Consider the following 13,298-nt stretch of genomic DNA (forward strand, 5'->3'; position numbering starts at 1 on the left):
AGTTGCCCAGCTGTCAAAAGGTGATTTCAAAAAATTTCTTTGAAATTGATTTTAGGTACCAAAATAAGGTTCTAAAAATCTGAAAAAAATCATAGTGGCTCAGAAAATGGTGCTCTTTCGTATAAAATCGAAAAATCATTATATTTTTCTTAATTTAAAAACCCAATTGTCGAATGAATTCTTTAAAAAAAACCCAAAAGTTATTTCTTAATACATTTTTTTTTAAATTTCTTGAAGGAATTTTTGGAGCAATTCTAGAAAGAATCCTTGTATGGTTTCTTTGAAAGTAATTCCAGAATGATTTTTTGGGGGAGTTCTAGAAGGAGTTCTTGAATAATGTTCTTTAAGATTCTTTAAACAATTTTCTGAAATATGTATCAAGCAATTCCAGAAGTAATCCTCGGAGAAATGCCTGAAGGAGTTCTTGGAGGAGTCCCTGGAGGAATATTTGATGGAATTCTAAATGGAACTTTTGTGGGAACCCTTCAAAAAATCTTTGGAGAAATTCCAGAATAAATCTTTGCACGAAGGAATCCTTAAAGGAATTTTTGGGAAAAAACATAGGAAAAAATAATTAATAAATCAGTGGAGGAATATCCGAATCGATCCCTAAAAGGATTAGAAATTGAAGGAAGAAATCAGTTAGGGAATGCTTAAAAAATCTACTGAACGACTCATTGGTGGAATTTCTCAAACAATCCGTTTATATAAATCTGAGTAAATTGTTGAAGCAATTCCTGAAGTAGAGCCTGCAGGATTTCTCGGAAGCAAATTCCTTGGAGAAATAGCTGAAGAATCCTTGTAGAAATTTTCGAAGGAATAATGGAAGGAATTCCGAAACGAGTCTTTGGTTAAATTCTCGATTGAATTCGTGCAGGAGTTCCAGAAGGAATGTTTGGAGGAATCTTAAAAAAAAATACATGGGGATACTCCTTAACCTTTCAGAACACGCGCCATCAAGCAGCCGAAACTGCACCGCACTCGACGAGCGATGTTTTTTCGTAGTGTTGTACTTTTTACAACAGTGCGCGTCCTGAAGGGTAAAGAAGTCCTTAAACAGATTCCCTCAAAAATCTTCCAGGAACTCCTCCAAGAATTTATTGTATTTTTTTTCATGTATTCGTTCAAAGATTGCTTCAGAAATTTTAATCAGCGTGGATTTTTTCCAGCAACACCTCAAAGAATTATCTCAGTATTTATTTCTCGAAATTTCTCAAAAATATTTCCAAAAATTTCCTTCGGAATTTCTCCATAAATTCCTTCAGTTATTCTTCCAGAAAATATTTAGAAGAACTAGTTTCAGGGGTTCCTAAAAAAAATCCTTTCTGAAACAGTCTCTGGAGGAATTTATAAAGCAGTCTATGATACAAAACATGAGACAGTTTTAGAAGGAATCCTTGGAGGAGTTCGTGGCAGTTTCTTGAGGGAAGTTTCTGAAGGAATTATCAAAGGGATACCTAAAGAAATCCTTTGGAGATTTTATTCAACAATATTTGAAGATATTGACGAAAGAATTTCTTAAAAGAATTATTAAGAATTAATTATCCTTTGAGGTATTCTTCTAAGATTACTTAACGGAATCCCCTAAGAAATACTGAAATAAACTCTGATTATTCCATCATTCAGAAATTTCTGTTAAAATCCTTAATACATTTTGTAATAAATTTTAGAAGAGAAAGTACTAAAGCCATCCTTGTTGGAATATTCTTAAAGCAAACCTTGAAAGAGTTTCTTGATTTTTTTAAAGAAATATTTGGACGAATCCCTGAAGGAGTTTCTGTACAAATACTTTGACATATTTCTGAGGTCCTAAGTAAATAGCTGAAGGTTATATTGGAAAAGGAATTCTTGGATAACAACTTGATTGAACTTGAGAAATATTTCAAAGGATGCATGGAGGTATACATAAAGTACCATTGAATAAATCGCAAGGAGAGGTGGGTTTCTTATGATTTTCCTGAAGGAGTAGTTGCAGATTTACTAAACGGAATTCTTGGAGGAATACTTGAGAAAATCCCTGGAAGAATTTTTGATGAATTAGTTGGAGATTTTCTAAGAGTTCCTGGAAGAAATCCCTGAAGGGGCATTTTTTTTGAATTTCTTCTCTTCAAGGAATCCCATAACGAACTACTGAAAGAATTCTTGGAGAAACTTTTGTATGTATCATTTGAGAATTTCTTGTATGATTTTTTGGAGTATTTGCTGAAGGACTCCTTCGTGGTATTCCCATAAGATATCTAAATCATTTCTGATGACTCCATCACGCAAAAACTTTCGTTAGAATTCTTAAAGAAGAATCTTAGAAGAGGGATTACCAAAGGTGTCCTTGTTGAAATTGTTAAAGTAAACCTTAAAAAAAATTCAAACTTTTTTCGGGGAACCCCAGGAGGAATTTCTGTAGAAATCCTTTGAGAAATTTCTAAGCGAATGTCAAAAGAAATTGCAGGATGAATTTTTGACAAAAAAATTGAAAAAACTTGGAGAATTATTTTAACGGTTATATATGGAGCGATACAGATCGCAACAGTCGAAATCTCTTTATCCGTAATCTTGTGATTTAATAGTGATCTCCGATATACCAGCAAAATATTCAAATGTTATAATCAAATGAACAATGAACAACCTCTAAGACATGTTCCATTTGTTTTGATTTCAATTGAAAACTTACGCCACGTTGCGGTCTAATTACATACAAAAACATGCACTTATTTCTTAAACTTCGCTGAAGATCCGCACTTTCTAAGATGTCTCATCTCTCAATACTTTCTAGCGTTTGTCCGGTGAAGATCATTGCCTCCAGATTTAGGACTTTCGATATACCCTTTTTCTGTGAAGTACGTCAGATATCTCAGTAGCATGTGTCACTGAGATACCTTGGTATCGACTGAACTCAAGACCATTTATTATTGATGAATAGAGATCCTGAGTTACGGTGTGTGATTGCCCTATTCTGGCGAAGGTAGCTTTATGAAGCCAACCGCGTCCTTACGAGATTAGATCCATATGTCAGCAGGCCCTAAGAAGGGCTTGCCGAAAATACATCAGAACAATATGGTCTGATGTGTCAAAAAATTATATAAAAGATGCATACTAGCACCACGTAGCAGTGTTTTGCGTACAATTTCATAAAATAAGGCAAATAAGTACAGTAACATTCCATAAAATGTATCTCAATATAACAAACGTTCATTCGGCTATCAACCGTTGATAAAATTGTGTTACTTTTATGACACAGTTTTCAGATCGGGATGGAATCCTCAATGACGAATGCTGCAGTAATATACTTAGGTAGGAGGGCTCCCCAAAACGTGTTTTGTACTTATAAGCTCAACAATATAAAGGAGTAAACACTCATCGCCTCTCTGAATTTCCATTCAATCCTTAATTCCTACACTTGTTTCTAAATCTCTTTCACCTGTAGAATTATGGGTTTTCAATGAACTTATCTCGATGAAAAAGTTAGGATTTTACGTGCATTTCATCCTGAAAGGGTATGCTACAATCCTGCACCATGTACATCTCACTCCATGTTCAATTATTTTGAACAAGTTAGCCGCTTTTGTTCATCCCCGTGGTAGTAGGTACAGGGTGCGGCAGGAAAAAATGCGAAAAGTTCAAGGCACTATTACACGCTAAATATGGGATGTGTATTACTATTTTTTCATGACAGTGTATCAGTCAATGTCTATATTCTAGTACTGAAAAATAAAAATGAACATATTTGATGTTTAACATGTGATAATGTAGGCCTAATAAGCGGATATCAATAAACTGCGCGCCCAATGGTCATTAAACAAAATGACTATAACAGTAACAAAATTAGCTCAAATTCGATGAACAACCAGACCACACTGATCCAGATCCATGTAGTTTCACATACCAGATGAAATAAGTACATATATTTGATGATATTGTAGAGAAAATCAAAAATTTTGTTTTATCAGATGCGAAATTTAGCGACCTGTGCGATTTTCTGCGGTTTGAAAATTCTGGTTGTCTTCATCTTCAGGCGCCGCCCTGTAAAGGTTAGTGACCAAAATGGGAAATTTTTTAATTAACTTTTCAGAAAACTAGCCTATTATAGATCATGGAACGTTGAAACATAGATTGGTTAATGTCAAATGGACGAAAATGAGGTTTGAAGTTGAAAAACACTTTCGCATTTTTCCCTGCCGCATACTGTAGTTGGGAGTTAAAACCATACTATAGAGCGAAAGGATAAATTGGTACGTGCTTCACATAGTAATTTACAGCCCGAGCTGGGCACAGCGAGCAGAGATGCACCCATTGATCCATGGAAGCGCACTGCCAGTCAGTGCACAGCGTTGTGGCTCCTTTCGATGCTGCCCATTGCACCTTGATGCTTTCTTTCCGAGCACCACCAACCGTGGCGTGGTTGTTGTAAAATGAACGCCCGCCGTCAGATCAAACTCACCTTGCCGTATGCCGTGAGGCCACCGTGCTTGATGTCGTACTTGGGACCATCGGCGTTGCTCGAGTCCGCCCACGGTGTGTGACAGGTGGACGTCAGGGTCATGTAGCGAACGCCGAGCGCATAGTAAATCCGCAGGACACCCAGCGAACCGCCGAGCGAGTGCCCTCCCTCGACTCCAATTAGTGAACACATTTGATGGTTTTTGTGCGCTTGAACGATATCTGAAATGGAAGGTGACAGGGTTTGAGGAGAAAGAGATTTTAGAATCACTAAATATACGGCTTGGGACGGTGAAAACGTCATGTAAGGGCATATAGAAAAGAGATAATTAGAATCTGGAAAAAAGATAAAATGGGTAAGCGGATCATGTTGTTGCTCGGGAAAGCAGCTTGGTCAGGGTTTCAAGTTGAGTTCAAATGTTGAGAATAATCTGAGAGAGAATGATATTCGTTGTTCCAAAATATGAGGAACAGAATAACAATGGTCGTGAGATATGTAGTCACTTTGTTTCACAATGGAACAAATTATGTTGTTTAACATTTTTAGGTGTAGAACATTTTACATTCCAATTTTTATACAGAATTGATAATATTGAGTTGCTGTAACTATGGTTTGCTTTGGAAAATTGAGCTCAATTTTCGACACGGAACTACATATATGCGAAAAGTTTACGTTCACAGGTCTGGTTGTGACCTGGCATTCAAAATATGCAAAAGTGATCGGACAGCAACACCCCTTTGATTTCCACGTGATGATTGTAAGAACGATAAGTGTTATGTCTTGTCTCGCGTCGCGTATTGTGTGTGCCATGCAGTTCTTACGTTAAGGCAACTGAGGAATTCCACGGAGTCATGTCAGTCGATCCTGAGCGACCATTTCAAAAATATCTGAAACTTTGCACAGTTTTTCAATTTCATCTAAATCGCCATTTTTCGATATCAAACCTTCATATTCACTCACGACTAACTTTTCAAAAGGGTGTATGCGAAAATAGTTCAAAAATATTCTAAAAGCTGTACAGCAAAAACGGATTGTTCGATTGTTATGAATTTTTCAGCAAAGTTAGATAACTAAATGATGATTCCTTAGAAAATATACACTGTAAAAAATTTCTTTTTTTACTATAAAAAAATATGATCTTTGTCACAAAAACTCAAATATCTCAGAACCCTATCTTTTTACCAACGTCAATTTTTTAGGGAAAATGGCCCATTATATCAGCTATCTACCATAAAATTTTGGTGATGGTAAACTGATAAACAAAAAAGTTATGACATTTCAAACATTTCACAATTTTTACATTTAGTAACAAAAAAAAAAATTTTTCTGTGTAAATTATTTGGAGAACTATATTTTGATGCTGATTTTATTGTAAAGGCTACCGGATGAATTAAACAAGTAGTTTTCATGATATTTTTGTTTGATTATTTATAATTACTATAGTATCTATTTGAACCTTAGACGCGATCCAGTGTTGTGATCAAAAATATTGAGATTGTCATACTTTTTATTGTACGTGACTGGTGAAAAAATCCCTTGATAGTGTTGAAAAGCTGTTGATCATAAGAAAAATGGAATTAAACTTATTTTGAAGACGAAAGCTGCATAATAAAAGTTTTATATATACGCGTATACGTCTAGTTGATCTGCAAAAAAATACCTCTTAGAGAACAGACTTTATGATCGGAAAAATGCGAGTAACTTCAACAACAACAAATGCATAAGAGGTACATACCACAGACAAACAGACGAAACGCCTAGAACAATTTTAGTGAAAATTCATCGCCCAGTTCACACTATCACCACCTGGTGGAAATGTTTCACGAAACACTGCGTTGTGCAATATCGTCATCAGAAGGCGCTAGTGTGAAACGTCAAACGCAAAGAAAAACGATGGGCACTCTTCTGGTTATGAAAGCCACAACCAAGATTCAAAATGATCGTTAAAGGCGTGGTCAATGAAAATTTCGTCAGTGTTACGTTTGTTTGTCTGTATACATACCATGAAAATGCTCACGAAAAAGCAAAAAAATACTACCGCTATGGATATTAAAAATTTTATAGTAAATTTTTTCTTCGTCCAAGCAAACAACACCAAACTAGTCAGTTAAAACTAATAAGTGATTTTGTTTATTATAATCTAACGAACAACATGAACAGTCGCTTTCTCAAAGGTCTTCAACTCAACGCTCTCTTGTAGACCGTTTGTGAAAAAAAATGTTCAAAAGAGTTACGAAATCTCATAGATAAACTGAAAGAGACTGGTTATGCCCAAATTGAATACAAATTTACGCATTTGCACGTCCTGCCGTCTAGACTTTGACAAACGAGCCATCTGTATATCATCGGTAAAGCAGGGCGCAGGAAGTTCGAAAACGACAACAACTGAGAAATTGCCAGAAGTGCTAAGTGCAGAGAGTCATGCCACCGTACCATCAGCGACATCTGTTTAAACAATTTAATCACCCCTTTTTTCAAAAATGCTTTGAAATATACTTCAACATTTATACCCATTTCAATATTTTTAACGTTGCAAAACGCGCTTTCAACATTCATCTTGAAGAAGAGGGAAAACACTTGTCCTCAAATGTAACAGCAAATTAATCAATAAACGACTAATGCGCGGAGGGCGTGATAAAATCGGAACAGTACTGTACATATAATACACTGAAACCTCCATTTAAGTCGATGCATGGCTGATCGAAAATAATTTTTACCGTGCAAGCAATGACAAAACTATAGACTTTTATATTTTTTAACACTTCGCATGACAAAGGAGATTTGTCAAAAAATATAAAACTGTATAGTTTAGTCATTGCCGGCACGGTAAAAATTATTTTCGATCAGCCATGCATCGACTTAAATGGAGGTTTCAGTGTATACATAATACATAATAAAAACAGATTGTTTTACTCACGCAAGGCCATTAACAATAAAATCAGCATCAAACTGCGCTTTCCGGCCGAAATAATTTACACTAAAAAAAAATTATTACTAAATGTGAAAATTGTGGAATGTTTGAATTGTCATAACTTTTTTGTTTATTAGTTTATCATCACCAAATTTTTATGGTAGATTGCTAATACAATGGACCGTTTTCCCTAAAAAATTACATTGGTAAAAAGATAGGGTTTTGAGATATTTGAGTTTTTGTGACAAAAATAATATTTTTTAATGTTAAAAAAAGATTTTTTTTTCACAGTGTACATTTTCTTAGGAATCACCATTTAGTTATCTAACTTTGCTGAACAATAAAATCTGCATCTAACTGCGATTTCTGATCGAAATAATTTACACAGAAAAAAATATTTATCAAATGTGAAAATTGTGAAATGTTTGAAATGTTATAACTTTTTTGTTTATTAGTTTACCATCATCAAATTTTTATGGTAGATTGCTAATACAATGGACCGTCTTCCCTAAAAAAAATACGTTGGTAAAAAGATAGGGTTTTGAGATATTTGAGTTTTTGTGACAAAAATGATATTTTTTAATGTTAAAAAAGATGTTTTTTCACAGTGTATATTTTCTTAGGAATCACCATTTAGTTATCTAACTTTGCTGAAAAATTTATAGCAATCGAACGAACCATTTTGGCTGTGCAGATTTTTGAATATTTTTGAACCATTTTCACATACACCCTTTTGAAAAGTTAGTCGTGATTCAAAATAAAAATTTGATATCGGAAAATGACGATTTAGATGGAACTTAAAAACTGTGCAAAGTTTCAGTTCAATAGAAAATCATGAATTAAAAAATTTCCTTAATTTTGATGCTGTTGCTTGGAATCGCTCAACTGTAAAGTAAATTGTCGTAATTATTCTGTTGCTAGTTTTCCGTTGCAATGCATTTTTATGGCAGGCGAGCTAACCCCTTATTTTTCGGACGACCACAGTGAACCATTCAGCTTAGAATCCTACCTTGACACTCGGACGTCGATCAGACGTCCCTAACATGGGGATCAGACGCTGTCGTAAACCACTCCTCCTGGAGAACAGACGCTCAGGTTTGCAGAAGCAAATCCCTCCTTCCCTGTCTTTTTTTTACCAAAGAATTCCTGTGGTCAGCTAAAATCCTGGGGCGTCTGTATACAAACAGTAACAATGACTTGCCTCGGTTTGATTTATTTTCAACATCCCACTCTCTATTTTATTGCTACTAAAATGCTGATAAATTCGCCCTCAATAAGTTTTCAATCGATCGATATAGTTTGCTACAACCTTTCCTAAACGGGATCTAGCTCTCAAAGCTCGTAACTCCAAATAGCGTAGATGAACTTTTCCATTATCCTCAAACCAAGATGTCTAGGTCAAACTTTGTCTTTGATTAGCTTTGAATTTTCTCACAACTATCTAACCAGTACGGAAGTTTTTCCCATTCTGACCTCTCTCAATTTGACACGTATCACTTTAGCAAACAACGACTCAAATGCTCCGAATGAGTTGTGATGGCCGTGATGTGAATGCACCCGCCTTGTGCTCGCTCATACCGTTCTCCGTGGTGGATAATTAGACTATAGTAGGTACACCGGACCGAAATTAGTGACTCTATTCACATGGCGCGGCATTCGGATATCGTCGCCACCGGCACACATAACAACCGCTGCGCGTACCTAGTTAACATGATTTATGTCCATCGTGGACACTGTGGAGCTGTGACTGTGTGAATGGACTTCATAATGCGGAATTGGGAGTTGGGAAAATTTTGGGGACATTGAATGGTAGTGTACCGTACCGTAAACTGATGCACATGCCGTTAGATGTGGTGAGTAGCGTTCCGTCAGTCTTTTAATTACATCAATTTGCTCCAGCGTGATCTGCACGGCGTCCTTGTGCTGCGCCTCACAGGGCACGTACGCGGCCCAAAACTGGAAAATTACGAGAAACGAGATTAGTTTAAGTTCGCTCTCTCTCTAAATGGAAAGCGAGCAGCACACGTGATAATGGCAGCTTAATGGGTTTGTGGGGTCGTCGGTGCTTGGGAACGGAAGGAGGAGAATATTAATTTGTGATGAATTTATATGTTTGAGCTCGTATAATTTCAGATAGTAACATCAATAACCGGGAATTATTGAGGTTGGGACTATTTCAGTCAATTACTTCGGTGATCCCAATGACGATGTATCGGTTATTGCAATCGATAAACCATACCTCACGAAATTACAATCAACTACTGTTGGGTCATACGGGCTTCAGCTGGTGGCTGTTATTAAGCTTACCTGAACACCTCAGAAGAATACAGTTACACAAGTAACCTATAAGCACGAAAGTGTAGAATTCGGCCCATATATCCATAGCATTACTAATTGGCCTTTAAACAGTCCTGAAAGGGCTTATTATCAGCATTTTCAATATCAAGAAGCCGTGTAATAGTAGGAGTAATTGTAACAAATGATTTTTTTCGGTCGTTCCTTAGTAGAACTAGTTGATTAGGGCAGCTGTAATTATTCCGTTTTATAAGTTTTCATAACTTAGCAAAACAGGTTTAACTATTTCTCTTACAATTTTAACAGCCGCACTAATCTTCACGATTTAATAAATTTGGTCCTTAATATCTAAAGGACGTTCACACAAAAATCCGGACACACAAATAATATTCTAGAAAAACAACAGCATGTTTTTGATGCTTACTTTTAAATTCATATTATAGACAAATGTTATACTCAACATAACAGCATATACACTTATATGGATTTGATTCCATATTCTGCTGCGCGGACTCTCTTATTTTCAACTTTCGTAAAGATTTGCACGGTGAACTTGTCTATCTTTTTCTAAGCAATACGTCTCTTAGAACGAATTTTTTGGATCGTCGAAACCTTTCCACTGCTTTTTAAGGTCTTCCTTCACCATAGAACAATACCACAGAGTACAGACGTTTAAGCTCGAACAAAAATACGTCGAAATCGTGTGTGAAGGATTTATGTGTCCTCAACGCCACCAACGGAGACGGAGCTGACGGAGGAGAATTTTAATGTATTGCTGTGAGATATGGGGCGATGAATGATGAATGGATGAACTAATGAATATTTGTTTGTAGTGCACCCCCTAGGAAAAATCCGTAGTTTCGCCCATGTGCCCCACATATAATGTTGATTTGACCGCACGATGGCAGTGTTCATCGTTAAAACACACTAGCTCACAAAGCGACACGAGCGCCAAACGGTAAAAAACGGCGAGCACACAAAATGACAACACAACAATGTAAGTGATCCGCCTCCGAACGTCATCACCCCACCGCAAAATCGCTAGCGTAGAACGATCGACGCGCCACATCTTTTCGAATGTTGGAGAGCACAGGTACCTTTTTCGCGGTGTTGCTTCACCCTAAACAACACCGCGAAAAAGATACCGACACCCTCCACTATTCAAAAAATGGTGGCGCGTCGATCGTTGCAGTTTAGCATTTGAAAGTCAATACAACGGGAGCATAACCACATACTCTGATATGGCCGTTACAAAGTTTTACACAAGGTAGAAAGCCAAGATATACAGGAGATGAGTTGTCTTAAAAATAGTGTTTTACCCAAACGGTTCTCACTTTGCGAAAGATTAATCAATCGAGCCCAAATTTGTACCAATGATGCACATAAAATAGGTTGACAAACAGTCCAAATTTGAGATTTTTTGATGTACTCTATGAAAAGTTATAGCATGTTGAACTTTTTGTGAGGGAAAAAAAGTTGCCTATAGGCTAATCCAGTTTACCCCCAATTGTAGAGACGCTTGGTGAGATAAGGAGAAAATCGTTTGTTTACATAAAGAAAGTCAATTTTTTGTCGTGAAATTTTACTCATTTTTTGCTCTAGAAGTTGCTATTTTCCATTTGCAATGGCTTCCATTATCATCATTCTTGATGCCCACGCCGACAGATACCGGATTGGCCAGCTAACAAAAAATCCGGAAGATCGCCCGCCGGAGGCAAAGCAAGAGATCCTCAAATTATTCACATAAATTGTTCGTAAGTACCTACCGGATCTAAGGGGCTGTCCATAAACCACGTGGTCATTTTTTTGGACTTTTCAAACCACCACCCCCCCCCCCCCCCCCCCCCCCGCGTGGTCATTTGTCCATACAAAATTTTTAATTTGTCCATACAAAATGATCATTGGCCGAACCCCCCTTGACCGCGTGGTTTATGGACAGTCCCTAAGCGCATCTGAAAGAGAATTGAATTTTCTTTCCAAAAAGTGCTCGTTTGTTCCTCTACGATACGGAATTCGATACGAAAAAGTGAAAAATTGCACTTTGCCTATGCTGCGCCATGGCAAATTTTTGACGGAGTCACGTTTTTCATAGGGTTCTCATTCCTGCCAACAGATGCGGAGGGATCGTTAGCTTCCGTTAGATTTGCCTATCCCAAACATTTTGGCCATCCTCTGTATATCTTCGCTTTCTACCTTGTGTGAAACTTTGTAATGACCATTTTGCGGTAAAACAGAAAAAAAAATCCAACGGGGTTGCGGTGGTTTCGACCGCCGCAGTCGTTCCGCAAACGTCAAAAGTGCTCGGTTCACGCTAAAAAGCTCTCACTCACTTGGTTGCCATAAAATTCAAAAATTATGAAAATTGTTTCATTTATGGTTTATGTAATCGCAATTGCTGCCACAACATGTAATTTATTTCTAAACTATATTAGGTGTAGTTTTAGCACTTTAGTATGCAGCTGTACGCCATTAAACATAATTTAGATTTTCAACTATTTATTTTTGTTTCAAGGTTGTGTGCATACTTTTTGAAGTGTGGAGCAGTTTGACGTTTGCGGAACAGATTTTCTTTGTCTTCTTCACTCCGCCAGGTTGGAAGATTTCTCTGGATAAGCAATATCAGAGTATGTGGTTATGCTCCCGCTGTGTGGCGCCAGCGGCCCATCACTTACATTGTTGTTTGTGTTGTCATTTTTGATTCCAGTGCTCGCCGTTTTTGACCGTTTGGCGCTCGTGTCGCTTTGTGGGCTAGTGTGTTCTAACGATGGACACTGCCATCGTGCGGTCAAATCGACATTATATGTGGGCCAGTCTCCGTTGGTGGCGTTGAGGACACATAAATCCTTCACACACGATTTCGACGTATTTTTGTTCGAGCTTAGACGTCTGTTCTCTGTGGAACAATGTATTTCCACAGAGAACAGACGTCTATCTTCGCTTTCTGCCTTGTGTAAAACATTGTAACGGCCATTTCAGAGTATGTGGTTATGCTCCCGTTGCGTGGCGCCAGCGTCCCATCACTTACATTGTTGTGTTGTCATTTTTGTTTCCAGTGCTCGCCGTTTTTGGCCGTTTGGCGCTCGTTTCGCTTTGTAGGCTAGTGTATTTTAACGATAAACACTACCATCGTGGGGTCAAATCGGCTTTTTATGTGGGGCAGTCTCCGTTGGTGGCGTTGAGGACACTTAAATCCTTTACACACGATTTCGACGTATTTTTGTTCGAGCTTAAACGTCTGTTCTCTGTGGTATTTCATTTATGTTCGTCTATGTATCGGCCTTGAGCAAGAAAGTTTCATTTTCATTCCGTGGTAATTTGACTAAGAAACAGAATCAATACTTTGTCCGGATTTTGGTGTGAACGGCCTTTATGTCAGATTATGTAGTTCAGGCTTATGGATACTAGCATATACGCTTGCAGATACTAGCATAATCCATTACAAACATTGTGGACCAAATTTTCTTTTCCAGACCTTTTCAATATTATTAGCATGTTGCTTTCTCTAGAAAATGCAACGTAACTAATACTGAGGTATCTCTTATTACTGTCAATTCCCCGACTTCTGACATCACGCCTTGTTCGCAGCCGCATAGTAAATTGTAGCGAGCAAGCACGTGCCAAGAGGTGGTCTTCGTCACATTCCTCCCACTCGTAAGC

At 37.4% G+C, this 13,298-nt stretch overlaps 1 protein-coding gene across 1 annotated transcript in view; it reads right to left on the minus strand.

Annotated features, from left to right (window-relative positions):
• LOC109419840 (dipeptidase 1-like) overlaps positions 1-13,298 on the minus strand; it is a 54,202-nt gene that overhangs the window by 24,327 nt on the left and 16,577 nt on the right. Inside the window, exons 4-5 of the mRNA XM_062847744.1 lie at positions 9,170-9,302; positions 4,436-4,656 (exon numbers count right to left, since the gene is read on the minus strand). Coding sequence (XP_062703728.1) covers positions 4,436-4,656; positions 9,170-9,302 — 354 coding nt within the window. The remainder of the gene's footprint in view (positions 1-4,435; positions 4,657-9,169; positions 9,303-13,298) is intronic.

This window comes from Aedes albopictus, chromosome 2 (genome assembly GCF_035046485.1).
Source record: "Aedes albopictus strain Foshan chromosome 2, AalbF5, whole genome shotgun sequence".
NCBI lineage: Eukaryota > Metazoa > Arthropoda > Insecta > Diptera > Culicidae > Aedes > Aedes albopictus.